Source organism: Bufo gargarizans, chromosome 9, assembly GCF_014858855.1.
Source record: "Bufo gargarizans isolate SCDJY-AF-19 chromosome 9, ASM1485885v1, whole genome shotgun sequence".
Lineage (NCBI taxonomy): Eukaryota > Metazoa > Chordata > Amphibia > Anura > Bufonidae > Bufo > Bufo gargarizans.
The window spans coordinates 172,281,025-172,293,469 of record NC_058088.1 but is presented as its reverse complement, the minus strand read 5'-3'; the positions used below and the strand labels follow the sequence as shown (position 1 = coordinate 172,293,469).

At 49.4% G+C, this 12,445-nt stretch overlaps 1 protein-coding gene across 2 annotated transcripts; it reads left to right on the top strand.

Annotated features, from left to right (window-relative positions):
- The first annotated feature begins 326 nt into the window (after positions 1–326).
- Positions 327–9,512, top strand: ZNF628 (zinc finger protein 628). 2 transcript variants are annotated; one of them, XM_044268534.1, is made up of 2 exons: positions 327–489; positions 5,911–9,512. In XM_044268534.1, the coding sequence occupies exon 2, from the start codon at positions 5,922–5,924 to the stop codon at positions 9,198–9,200; it is 3,279 nt and encodes a 1,092-aa protein (XP_044124469.1). In that variant the 5' UTR covers positions 327–489; positions 5,911–5,921; the 3' UTR covers positions 9,201–9,512. The 2 variants fall into 2 exon arrangements, with proteins under 2 accessions (XP_044124469.1, XP_044124468.1); XM_044268533.1 differs by having other exon boundaries at positions 328–489; positions 5,908–9,512.
- The last annotated feature ends 2,933 nt before the right edge of the window (positions 9,513–12,445 follow it).

The following is a 12,445-nucleotide window of genomic DNA, read 5'->3' as shown; positions in this document are numbered from 1 at the left end:
GAATGCAGTGCTGAAACACAGGACCCCACTCTCATGATCGGCAGGGGCCACAGCAGTCGGACCCCCTCACATCAGACACTTCCAGGGTATAAGTAGTTGTAATGGGACAACCCCTTTAACATTCTTCCCTGGAAACTCAAAGTAACCAATCATATTCGAGCTTTCATTTTCTGAGCTGGAGTGGAAAAATTAGAGCAGTGATCTGATTGGTTGCTGTGATAATACAGTCACCCCTGTTCTACGGAGTCTGCAGCACCCAGCCCGCACACCATCTAGAGTGTATGGGCTCCCGGGAGATTTACGTTATATCCCCTCCCCTCGTTCCTTTCGCACCCCCCTCGCGCTGTCGCTCCCTGGTGGCGCATCGTGATGACGTCACTCGCCAAGTTGCCGCGCCCCGAATGTGCGTCATCACGAAGGCCTAGTAACAGGAGAAAACAGGACCGGAGGAGTAGCTGTCGGGATGTGACGGGGTGCCCGGGACGGCCGGTGGGTGAGACCTCCTGTGCCCCCACTTTATCCTTGGAGGACTGCAACTCTGTGTCCTTCTGAGGCTGGAAAGGCTTGCTGAGAGTTGTAGTGCCTTCCTATAGGCCCCATTAGGTTATATGGATTTTATAGAGGGCGGATGATCACGGCTGCCCCTTAGGTGGTGCCATGCACTGGTACATTGCCCAGGACCCTTCAGATGCACCCCCCAGTGTCATACAGAGGGGTCACTGCATCTCCCATATTGGACGTATCCAGGTGGTCTATAGCTGTAGAAGCCGAGGGGTCTGTTCACACTTGGCAGATACATTGCAGATTTTCATGTGACAAATTCACAGCATTAAAAAAATGGAGGCGGATTTAAGAAATCTCGCGTCCAAAATTTGCAGCGGACATTGACCCGGGCTGCGGATCTGAAATCTTCCGCATGTCGATGTAGGCTGAGGAAAGAGAGGGCGAAATCCACAGCCGTTTGTAATACTTCAGTTTTTTTTGTTTTTTTTTGCCACTGATCCGTATCAAAATCCGCAGCGTACAGTGACGTGTGGAGCGGCCCCCGCTCCTGACGTGTCTGGTTTAGTAACTACTTGTATACCCCATGTAATACCAATTCTGGAGCATCTATTCTTATGGCTCTGTGTTGTGCCATTCCTCTATTATTCCTGCTAGCAGTTTGCAGTGAAGGTCTAAATGGGGGGTTACCAGTTAGGGATGTGTTCATGACACTCTCCAGTCAGTGCTAACATTGTCCAGACTGTGCAGAGACACCCCCCCCACACACACACACACTGGTGACACCCATCTGGACCTTCATTGCAGACTGCTGGCAATTCATTCATAACTTCTAGTAGACATAATAGAGGAATGGTAGAACATAGAGCCATAAGAACAGATGCTCCAGAATTGTTATTACATGGAGAATACAAGTAGTTACTATACCAGACATGTCAGGAGAGGGGGAGGGTCCTCTTTAAGGCCCCTTTCACACGGGCGAGTTTTCCGCCCGGGTGCAATGCGTGAGGTGAACGCATTGCACCCGCACTGAATACTGACCCATTCATTTCTATGGGGCTGTTCACATGAGCGGTGATTTTCACACATCACTTGTGCGTTGCGTGAAAATTACAGCATGTTCTATTTTTTGCGTTTTTCACGCAACGCAGGCCCCATAGAAATGAATGGGGTTGCGTGAAAATCGCAAGCATCCGCAAGCAAGTGCGGATGCGGTGCGATTTTTACGCACGGTTGCTAGGAGACGATCGGGATGGGGACCCGATCATTATTATTTTCCCTTATAACATGGTTATAAGGGAAAATAATAGCATTCTGAATACATAGTACAATAGCGCTGGAGGGGTTAAAAAAAAGATAATTTTTTTTTTTAACTCACCTTAATCCACTTGCTCGCGCAGCCGGCATCTCTTCTGTCTTCATCTGTGAGGAAAAGGACCTTTGATGAAGTCACTGCGCTCATCACATGATCATCACCATGGTGATGGATCATGTGAATGACCATGTGATGAGCGCAGTGACTTCATCAAAGGTCCTTTTCCTCACAGATGAAGATAGAAGAGAAGCCGGCTGTGCGAGCAAGTGGATTAAGGTGAGTTCAATTTTTTTTATTTTTTTTAACCCCTCCAGCGCTATTGTACTATGCATTCTGTATTCAGAATGCTATTATTTTCCCTTATAACCATGTTATAAGGGGATATAATACAATCTAGACAACCTTGAACCCGAACTTCTGTGAAGAAGTTCGGGTCTGGGTACCACAGTCAGTTTTTTATCATGCGCGTGCAAGACACATTGCACCCTCGCTATAAAAACTGAACAGCAAAACGCAATCGCAGTCAAAACTGACTGCAATCGCGTACCTACTCGCGCGGGTTTGCCGCAACGCATACGGACCTTATCCGGACACGCTTGTGTAAAAGAGGCCTAAAGGTACATTCACGCGTGACTTAAACTACAGCGGACAAGTACGTTGTGGTTTTTGCCACGGATCTGTGGCAAAAAAAAGTATGCATTATAAATTACTGTGGATTTTACCCTCGCACCATAAATTGACACGCTGCAGATTTCAATTCCACCGCAGGTTTACGCAGCGTGTAGAGGTGCAATACTGTCAGGAGAGGTTACAGGCCTTTGTAGGGGTTGTCCTGCATCTGAATACTTTTGTAATTGCATGTGATTAATAATTTAGCACAGCCACTGAGTTATTCAATAAAATGTATCTGCATAGCGCCACCTGCAGTTTTTTTATTTTCTTATATCTTTGTCCTGCTCACTGAGATCGCTGCACATGCTCAGTTTCATCCTTCAGCTGCAGCAGAATGGACACGCCCCCTTAGCTGCAGCAGAATGGACACGCCCCCTTAGCTGCAGCAGAATGGACACGCCCCCTTAGCTGCAGCAGAATGGACACGCCCCCTTAGCTGCAGCAGAATGGACACGCCCCCTTAGCTGCAGCAGAATGGACACGCCCCTTAGCTGCAGCAGAATGGGCACGCCCTTAGCTGCAGCAGAATGGACACGCCCCTTAGCTGCAGCAGAATGGACACGCCCCTTAGCTGCAGCAGAATGGACACGCCCCTTAGCTGCAGCAGAATGGACACGCCCCTTAGCTGCAGCAGAATGGACACGCCCCTTAGCTGCAGCAGAATGGACACGCCCCTTAGCTGCAGCAGAATGGACACGCCCCCTTAGCTGCAGCAGAATGGACACGCCCCCTTAGCTGCAGCAGAATGGACACGCCCCCTTGGCTGCAGCAGAATGGACACGCCCCCTTGGCTGCAGCAGAATGGACACGCCCCCTTGGCTGCAGCAGAATGGACACGCCCCCTTGGCTGCAGCAGAATGGACACGCCCCCTTGGCTGCAGCAGAATGGACACGCCCCCTTGGCTGCAGCAGAATGGACACGCCCCCTTGGCTGCAGCAGAATGGACACGCCCCCTTGGCTGCAGCAGAATGGACACGCCCCCTTGGCTGCAGCAGAATGGACACGCCCCCTTGGCTGCAGCAGAATGGACACGCCCCCTTGGCTGCAGCAGAATGGACACGCCCCCTTGGCTGCAGCAGAATGGACACGCCCCCTTGGCTGCAGCAGAATGGACACGCCCCCTTGGCTGCAGCAGAATGGACACGCCCCCTTGGCTGCAGCAGAATGGACACGCCCCCTTGGCTGCAGCAGAATGGACACGCCCCCTTGGCTGCAGCAGAATGGACACGCCCCCTTGGCTGCAGCAGAATGGACACGCCCCCTTGGCTGCAGCAGAATGGACACGCCCCCTTGGCTGCAGCAGAATGGACACGCCCCCTCGGCTGCAGCAGAATGGACACGCCCCCTCGGCTGCAGCAGAATGGACACGCCCCCTCGGCTGCAGCAGAATGGACATGCCCCCTTAGCTATCAGCTTGATATAAATCTAGCAGAGCAATGAATGGGGAGATCTCTGGATCCATGTGAGGTACAGGGCTGGAAATTGAAAGTCATGTACTATATGATGTCTGATTTACATTTTTTTTTACATTAAAAGGGTTTTCCAGGATTTTAATACTTTAGGTAGGTCATCAGTATCTGATTGGTGGGTGTCCCGGGTGTCTCACCCCACTAATCGGCTGTTTTGAGCAGGCCCACTGTGAGCGCCGCAGCCCTCTCGCAGCTCGCCAAGCACAACGCCGTACATTGTATAGGTGCTTGGTATCACCCCTCAGCCCCCACTCACTTCTATGGGGCTGAGCTGCTCTTAGGTCTGGTGACCGATAAACGTGTCGTCACTCCGCCTAGGAATAGCTGAGAGAAGGCCGCGGTGCTCACAGGCGCGTCGGTGCCTTCTCAAACAGCTGATCAGCGGAGGTCCCCGGTGTCGGACCCCCACCGATCAGATACTGATGACCTATCCAGATGATAGGTCATCAGTATCAAAATCTCGGAACACCCCTTTAAAGGGATTCTGTCACCTGGATTTTGCCTATAGCAAAAAAACCGATTTTATATATATATGTAAATGAGGCAAGTAAGGAGCCCAAGGGGCTGTTACCAACGTTTCAGGGGCCCAGCCGCGCCTGCTGTGAAGGAGCCCAGCACCGCCCGCATCCTCCGAATCTTCTCCTTGCTTTCTTGTGTTTTAAATGGGTTCTCTGGGCTTTTAACATAGCTGGCCTATCCTCAGGAGAGGTTATCAATATCAGAATGTATTTTAATATGTAGAATTTATCAGCCAATCCAACTACTCTCACATTTAGCAGTCATTTCCAGCAGTGAAACCTCCAATATGTATTTTTTTTATTTTTTTACATAAACTGTGGGAGTTAGGCCTTTTTCACACAGGCGAGATTTCCGCGCAGGTGCAATGCGTGAGGTGAACGCATTGCACCCGCACTGAATCCGGACCCATTCATTTCTTTGGGGCTGTGCACATGAGCGGTGATTTTCACGAATCACTTGTGTGTTGCGTGAAAATCGCAGCATGCTCTACTTTGTGCGTTTTTCACGCAACGCAGGCCCCATAGAAGTGAATGGGACTGCGTGAAAATCGCAATCAACTGCGGATGCGGTGCGATTTTCACGCACAGTTGCTAGGAGACTATCGGGACCCGATCATTATTATTTTCCCTTATAACATGGTTATAAGGGAAAATAATAGCATTCTTAATACAGAATGCATAGTACAATAGCGCTGGAGGGGTTAATTTTTTTTTAAACTCGCCTTAATCCACTTGTTCGCGCAGCCCAGCTTCTCTTCTGTCTTCATCTTTGCTGTGCAGTAGGAAAAGGACCTGTGGTGATGTCACTGCGCTCATCACATGGTCCGTCACATGACCCATCACCATGGTGATGGATCATGTGATGGACCACGCGATGAGCGCAGTGACGTCATCAAAGGTCCTTTACCGGGTCCTGAAGAAAAAAGAGAAGCCGGGTTGCGGGAACAAGTGGATTAAGGTGAGTTAAATTATTTTATTAACTTTTTAACCCCTCCAACGCTATTGTACTATGCATTCTGTATTCAGAATGCTATTATTTTCCCTTATAACCATGTTATAATGGAAAATAATACAATCTACACAACACCGATCCCAAACCCGAACTTCTGTGAAGAAGTTCGGGTCTGGGTACCAAACATGCTGATTTTTCTCACGCGCGTGCAAAACGCATTACAATGTTTTGCACTCGCGCTGAAAAATTGTGCATTTTCCCGCGACGCACTCGCATCCTATCCGGCTCAAAAACATGACACCCGTGTGAAAGAGGCCTTAGATGATGATGATGATGTGTATGCAGTTCATTAGGGGCTTTTGATAATCTTCCCTTCTGAATTTATTCCGATTTGATAGAGCTGCTCCCAGAAATATAAATTATATTGCAGATGGTCATTACATGTTGACACTCACTTTTTTATTTCCATACTTTCTTAGCAGAGTTCTTCAGAATGGTGGGCGCTGGTCAGGAGATGGAAGTTCAGACGTCCTCAGCACAGCAGCCACCCCTGGTGCAGTCTACGGACACCAGTAGCCACCAGTATGAGTGTCACGATTGTGGGAAAGTCTTTAAGTGGTCCTCTAGACTGATTCATCACCAAAGGACTCACACGGGAGAGAGACCATATAAATGTTCAGAGTGTCCCAAGGCCTTCAAAGGTTCTTCAGCGCTGCTCTATCACCAGAGAAGCCATACTGGGGAACGGCCGTATAAGTGCGGCGACTGCGGCAAAGCCTTCAAGCGTTCCTCCTTATTGCAGATCCATCAGAGCGTTCACACTGGATTTCGCTCCTTTAAGTGCAATGTTTGCGGGATGGCGTTCAAGTGGTCCTCTCATTATCAGTACCACATGAGGCAACACACGGGCGAGCGACCGTACAAATGCAACGTCTGCGACAAGGCGTTTAAGAACTCCTCCAGCTTGAGACGACACCGAAACATTCACACCGGAGAGAGGCCGTACGTCTGTACTGTATGCGGCAAGGCCTTCACCCAGTCTACAAACCTGAAGCAACACGAAAGGATCCACACTGGGGAGCGTCCCTACAAGTGCAATGAATGCGGTAAATCCTTCACCCATTCCTCTAACCTTCTCCTTCACCAACGCACACACACTAACGGGCACACACACAAATGTGACTTGTGCGGCAAGGTGTTCATTTCAGAAGCTTTCCTGCAAAAGCATTTGCAGTCACACACCGTTGAGCAGACTTTTGTGCCGGCTGATGCCGAAGTCTTCTTGACCACGGCTGCCGACATGGAGACGGTGGAGATGCTCTATAAATGTGGCACTTGTGACTTGACGTTCAAGAACGAGGATTTGCTTCTCGAGCATCAGCAGAGCCATGCCGTAGAGCCGATGTATTCTTGCACGGCTTGTGATAAGACGTTTAAGAACGCCTCAGGACTGTCACACCACCAGCATACCCACTCCAACGAACGGCCTTATAAATGCTCCATATGTGAGAAGACGTTTGTGCAACTCTCCAACCTTTTGATGCACCAGAGAACCCACACTGAAGAGCAACAGCTGATCCAAACCGAAGCGGAGGTCACCTGCCCACAAACCATTGAAATAGTTCAACCGTTTGCAGCAACCACCCCTCCGGAGACTGTCGACCGTCCGTACAAATGCACAGACTGTAACAAAGCCTTCAAAGGGTCTTCAGGACTCCGTTACCACATGCGAGATCACACCGGAGAGCGTCCTTACAAATGTTCGGAGTGCGGTAAAGCTTTCAAACGCTCGTCACTGTTGTCCATCCACCAGCGGGTGCACACTGGCGTCAGGGCCTTCAAGTGCGCGGAGTGCGGCCTCACGTTCAAATGGTCTTCACATTATCAGTACCACTTACGACTCCACACAGGGGAAAGGCCTTACAGTTGCCCAGAGTGCGGCAAGTCATTCAAAAACACCTCCTGTTTACGCCGCCACCGGCAGTTGCACACGGGTGAGCGCCCGTTCGCCTGCGTCATGTGCGGTAAAACCTTCACGCAGACGTCTAATTTACGGCAGCACGAAAGAACTCACACGGGAGAGAAGCCGTACAAGTGTGAAAAATGTGATAAAACCTTTACCCACTCTTCCAATTTGCAACTACATCAGCGCACACACTCCACTGAACGACCTTACCGGTGCACGGTGTGCGGCAAAGGCTTTGTCATGTCCTCTTATCTTCAGAGACACATGCGTACCCACGCGTTGGGGGGTGCCGAGTTGGTCGCACAGACGTCGCTTGGTGCTCAGAATGGACAAGCCCCAGCTGCCACCCCAAAATTGCACTTTATATCTGATATGCCCGCAACATTAAATCTCGAGGTCTGCAACCAAACGCCTTCGTTAAACCCACAACCCACCTTTTTCTTGGTACAAGTCCCACAGCAGAACGCCCCCAAGCTTATATTACTGCCCTCTCATCAAATATTAAACTGCCAGCAGAAGGTACCTGTAGCACCTAGTACTAATACCAGTCTAGCGACCATACCAAACAATGCATGTCAGAAAAATCAGCAGAGTAGGGTTTCGCGAAAGAGAGCGAAGCAGAAAACCTCAATTGCGGTTCCTAATATTACGCCCCCGAATAAGAATATTCTCATTATGCCAAATACTAGCCAGGCATTGCCTAGTGTGCAACCCCTTCAGTTTCAGGCTATTCAAAGCTTTCCCAGAGCACAAACGTTATCCATGGGGCAGAACATCATTTTGTTGCAGAATGTGACCGAGCAAAGCCCTCTGCAGCTACCAACGGTGCAAATAAATGCAGCGCCGCCTGCTCCGAAAGCCGCAAACGTGCAAATCCAGCAGGTTTCCAGTCCACAAGATGTAACCCTTCAAAGTTTATCTAGCTCTCAGGAACTATCAAACCTTCAAATGAAGACCCTACCACCTCCAGAAGAGATGTCCGGTATCCATACCCTCTCTAACCCCCAAAACGTACATATCCACCAGGAACTACCCAATGTACAGCTCCAGCCCAGCCCGAATGCAGCACACCTTTCAGATATCCACATGCAAGCACTTCAAGAAACGCAAAGTATCTCCAGCTTACAGGAACGTCAAAACTTGATCGTCGTGCAGAACTCCCCGGGGGAGGAGCTGCTAAGCACCAGCGAAAGTGTGGAAAGCTTGCAGTCTATGGAGGAAGTTCAGGACGTCCACTTTGAAACCCTTCAGACCGAAGACGGTCTGCAGAACGTCCTGGTGTTGCGGAACGCCGACGGCGAGCAAACGCGATTGTGCGTGCAAGGAGTGGAGAACCTTCAGGGCTTACAAGACGTTTCGAACCTTCAGCTGCAAGCCATGTCCAATATGCAGGAGGCGGCAAACTCGGCTGGCGAATGTCAGAAAGTATTTATTATCCAGAGCTCTCAAGGGGAACAGACTCTGCAAGTGGTCGATAACTTTCAAGGAGATCAGAATCTGCACGTGGTGGAAAACATTCAAGGGCTGCAGGCCGGGCAGAACCAACTGCAAGTTGGGCAGAACCAGCTTCAGATGCTACCAGGCCTTCAGAGCCACAACACTGTGCAGCTTCCACAGAACATGCAGCTGAGGACTGTACCGAGCAGTCAGGGGCTCCAGAGCGTACAGACTGTCGGCCCTGGAACCCAGAACGTACAGACCATCCAGCTACTTCAGAAGAATTCTGTTCAGGGATTACAGCACGTTTTGCCCTTCATTCAGATTGTACAGAGTGCTCCGAAAGTTCAGCTTGTCCATACTTTCTAATGTAAGCTGCGTTCAAGGGGTATTCCGGTTGGTACAGGTTATCCCCTATCTCTGGAACTGTCATAGAAATGAATGGAGCGTCCACCCAGGGAAACAACAGAGGGCCTGCAGGGGGGTACGGGACCCCCGTTCTCATGATTGGTGGGAGTCCCAATGGTAGGACCCTCACTGATCTGATAGTTATCCCCTATCTTGTGGATATGCGATAACTTGTACCTACCAAAATACCCCTTTAAAAGGCACCTGTCAGGCCTGTTATGCTGCCATCTCAGAGGGGGTTAAAAATTATTTATTTAAGGGGCCGAATACTTTTTTTAAAAATTTTTTTATAGCAGCATAAGGCCCCGTGCACACAACCGTATTTTTGGTCTTTATTCGATCTGCATTTTTTTGTGGGTTGGATGCGGACCCATGCATTTCAATGGGGCTGCCAAAAATGTGAACGGTACACTATGTGCTGTCTGCATCCGTATGTCGGTTCTGTATCCTTGCAGAAAATATATTTTTGTCCGTTTGTGAACAAGAATAGGTATTTTTATGCTGAAAGCACATATCCGATGTACGTGTTTTACGGATCCATGATTTGCGGACTGCAAAATGGATTCGGTCGTGGGCATAGGGCCTTACGCACATTGTCTCCCTCCTGCTGTTGCTGCGCTGGTGCTTACCATGTTCCTGCTGTTGTCCGCTTCATGGTCATGAAGATGATTGCTCAGCCAATCCCTAGCTGAGGCAGGTCACCGTTGCTTCCATTGATTGGCTGAGCAAATATCTCCTGCCGTTTCCTGTGTGTCAAGCTGCCACCAGGAATTGGGGACCCGGTAAGAACTGCGATGGCAGCGACAACGTGTTGGTGAGCAATCCTTTTTGTATTAAACCCATTCTGCCCTTTATGTAAAATATTTTATCCTGCTGGACAACCCCTTCAAGTGCAGGAGATTTCCCTGCAGTTGCACAGCGGCTGAAGGGCAGGTGCGCAGTATGCATATGGTGACTACCATCGGACTTCTTACTGGCAGTGCACTCCTTTCTGGCCGCGTGCTGCAGTGATAAGTTCTGGAAATCTGCTGGACTGTAGCACCTTTGTGACAGACCCCTTCAGTCGGAGTGACAGCCACTACTTTATGCTGTCCCTAGAGAGACTGCAGTCTAACAGATCCGACAGCTTCCTTTTAAAAGAGAGCTGCCCGTATAGTAAGGACTCGTGCACAGGACCGCGTGCGGCCCGGGAAACACGGGCAGTAGGTCGGCCGCATCTCCCAGACCCGAGCTTGCTGCATCCTAATGATGAGTACAGTACAATAGACACGCAGTCGGATAGGAACTCGCTGCTTCCTAAATTACTATGATGCAGTGAGTTCGGGTCAGATGAGCAGCTGTCGGACCAGGAGATGCAGCCAAACAAGGGTCGTGTGCATGAGCCCTAAGGCCGCGTTCACATTTTTGCGTCTGTGTTTCATCTGCGAAGGATCCGCGGTTGGTCTGTGTGTCCGTTTTTACCATCCGTGTGTCATCCGTAATTCACGGACGTTGCTCCTATTAGTCTTCAATGAAAAACGGACACAACACGGATGCCAACCGTGTTGTGTCAGTGATTTTTCACTGACCCATAGACTTAAATGGGCGCGCTTGGTCTGCATCACGGACCAAAGTAGTGCCTGTCTCCGAGATATTTTTTTTTACTGACCCACAGTCAGTAAAAAAATACTGAAATGTGAACAGACACATTTAAATCGATGGGTACGGTGCTGTCCGCAGAAAATGTGAACGAGGCCTTAGACTGACACTACAGCAGGGCCTGATTTGCACGTGCCGCCATACACGAGAAACCTTGACCAGTCTGAACAGCTCGGCTATAGTTTGCCCGTACTCCACGACCCTTGCCTTACAGACGCCTCCAGTTATGCATGGCAGTGTCCGCAGGACGGTTTTCAGTTCCCTAGGATTTAATATATAGTTTCTAGTATATCTACTAATGCTATCATGTTAAGCGACCTTCTGTCCAAGCCAATTAGCTGCCATTTTTTTTTTAACCAAAATATATAGCACTTTCTTGGAGAATGATTAGTGGTCTAGATTCCCCCTCCGTTCCCCGATCATTTCCCGTATTATAGCACGAGCATGCACCGTCCTTGGATTTCTTTAGACAAAAAATGTTTTAAAAATAGCTGCGGTAACGTTAAAAGTGAGCGATACTTGGCATGGTACGAATTAACATGTTTTCTATTCTCATTGGAACGTCTGGGGGCGATAGTTGTGTAGAATCCACATACAGCAAGAGGATGTTAAAGGGCTTCCGTCACCAGGAACATGGTTATTAAACTGGCTGACTTTAGACATGTGCTCATGTCATCTGATGCGAACAGTCGTTGTCCCTTCTTTCTAGATGCCTCCATTTTGGTGAAAAAATGAAGGTTTATTTTATGCAAATGAGCCTCTAGGAGCGATGGGGGTGTTGCTGAAGTTCTCCATCCTCTGGCCACGCCCTCATCATGTTGATTGACAGGGCCAGGCAGAGCTCACATCATCCTGCCTGTCAATCAACATGATGAGGGCGTGGCTCGATGAGGGAGAACTTCAGCAACACCCCCTTTGCACCTAGAGGCTCATTTGCATAAAATAAACCTTCATTTTTCACCAAAATGGAGGCACCTAGAAAGAAGGGTCAACGACTGTTCGTTTCAGCTGACATTAAAACATGTCTGAAGCCGGCCAGTTTAATAACCATGTTTCTGATGACAGAAGCCCTTTAAAGGGCTGGGATAGGTCATCAGTATCTGATCGGTGGGGGTCTTACACCCAGTTCGCCCTCCGATCAGCATTTTAAGAAGGCAATAGCATTTCGGTCATTTCTCTGCTGACCAAGCACAGCGCCGTACATTGTATAGTGACCGTGCTTGGTACTGCAGCTCAGGCGCATTCACTTCAATAGGGCTGAGCTGCGCCGTGACCGATGAACGCGGCGTCACATGACCTAGGGAAAGCTGGGGCTACTGAGAGCGTCGCTGCCTTCTCAAACAGCAGAGGTCCTGAGTGTCGGACCCCCACCGATCAGATACTGATGACCTATCCTTATTGGCGTGCATGCCCACTTGGCAGATTTAATCCTGAAAATCGGTTCCGTACCTCTGAACGCGTTTTGGCAGCAGGCACAGCTCCTTTCAGGTGAATGGGACAGTCGCAGAGTTTTTTCGCCTACGAATCCATCCTGTTTGAATGCGTCAATTTTTGGTATAATTACAAAT

Excerpts from the sequence above, each read along its gene's own strand:
- ZNF628 (XM_044268534.1), top strand. The coding sequence starts at position 5,922 with ATGGTGGGCGCTGGTCAGGAGATGGAAGTTCAGACGTCCTCAGCACAG.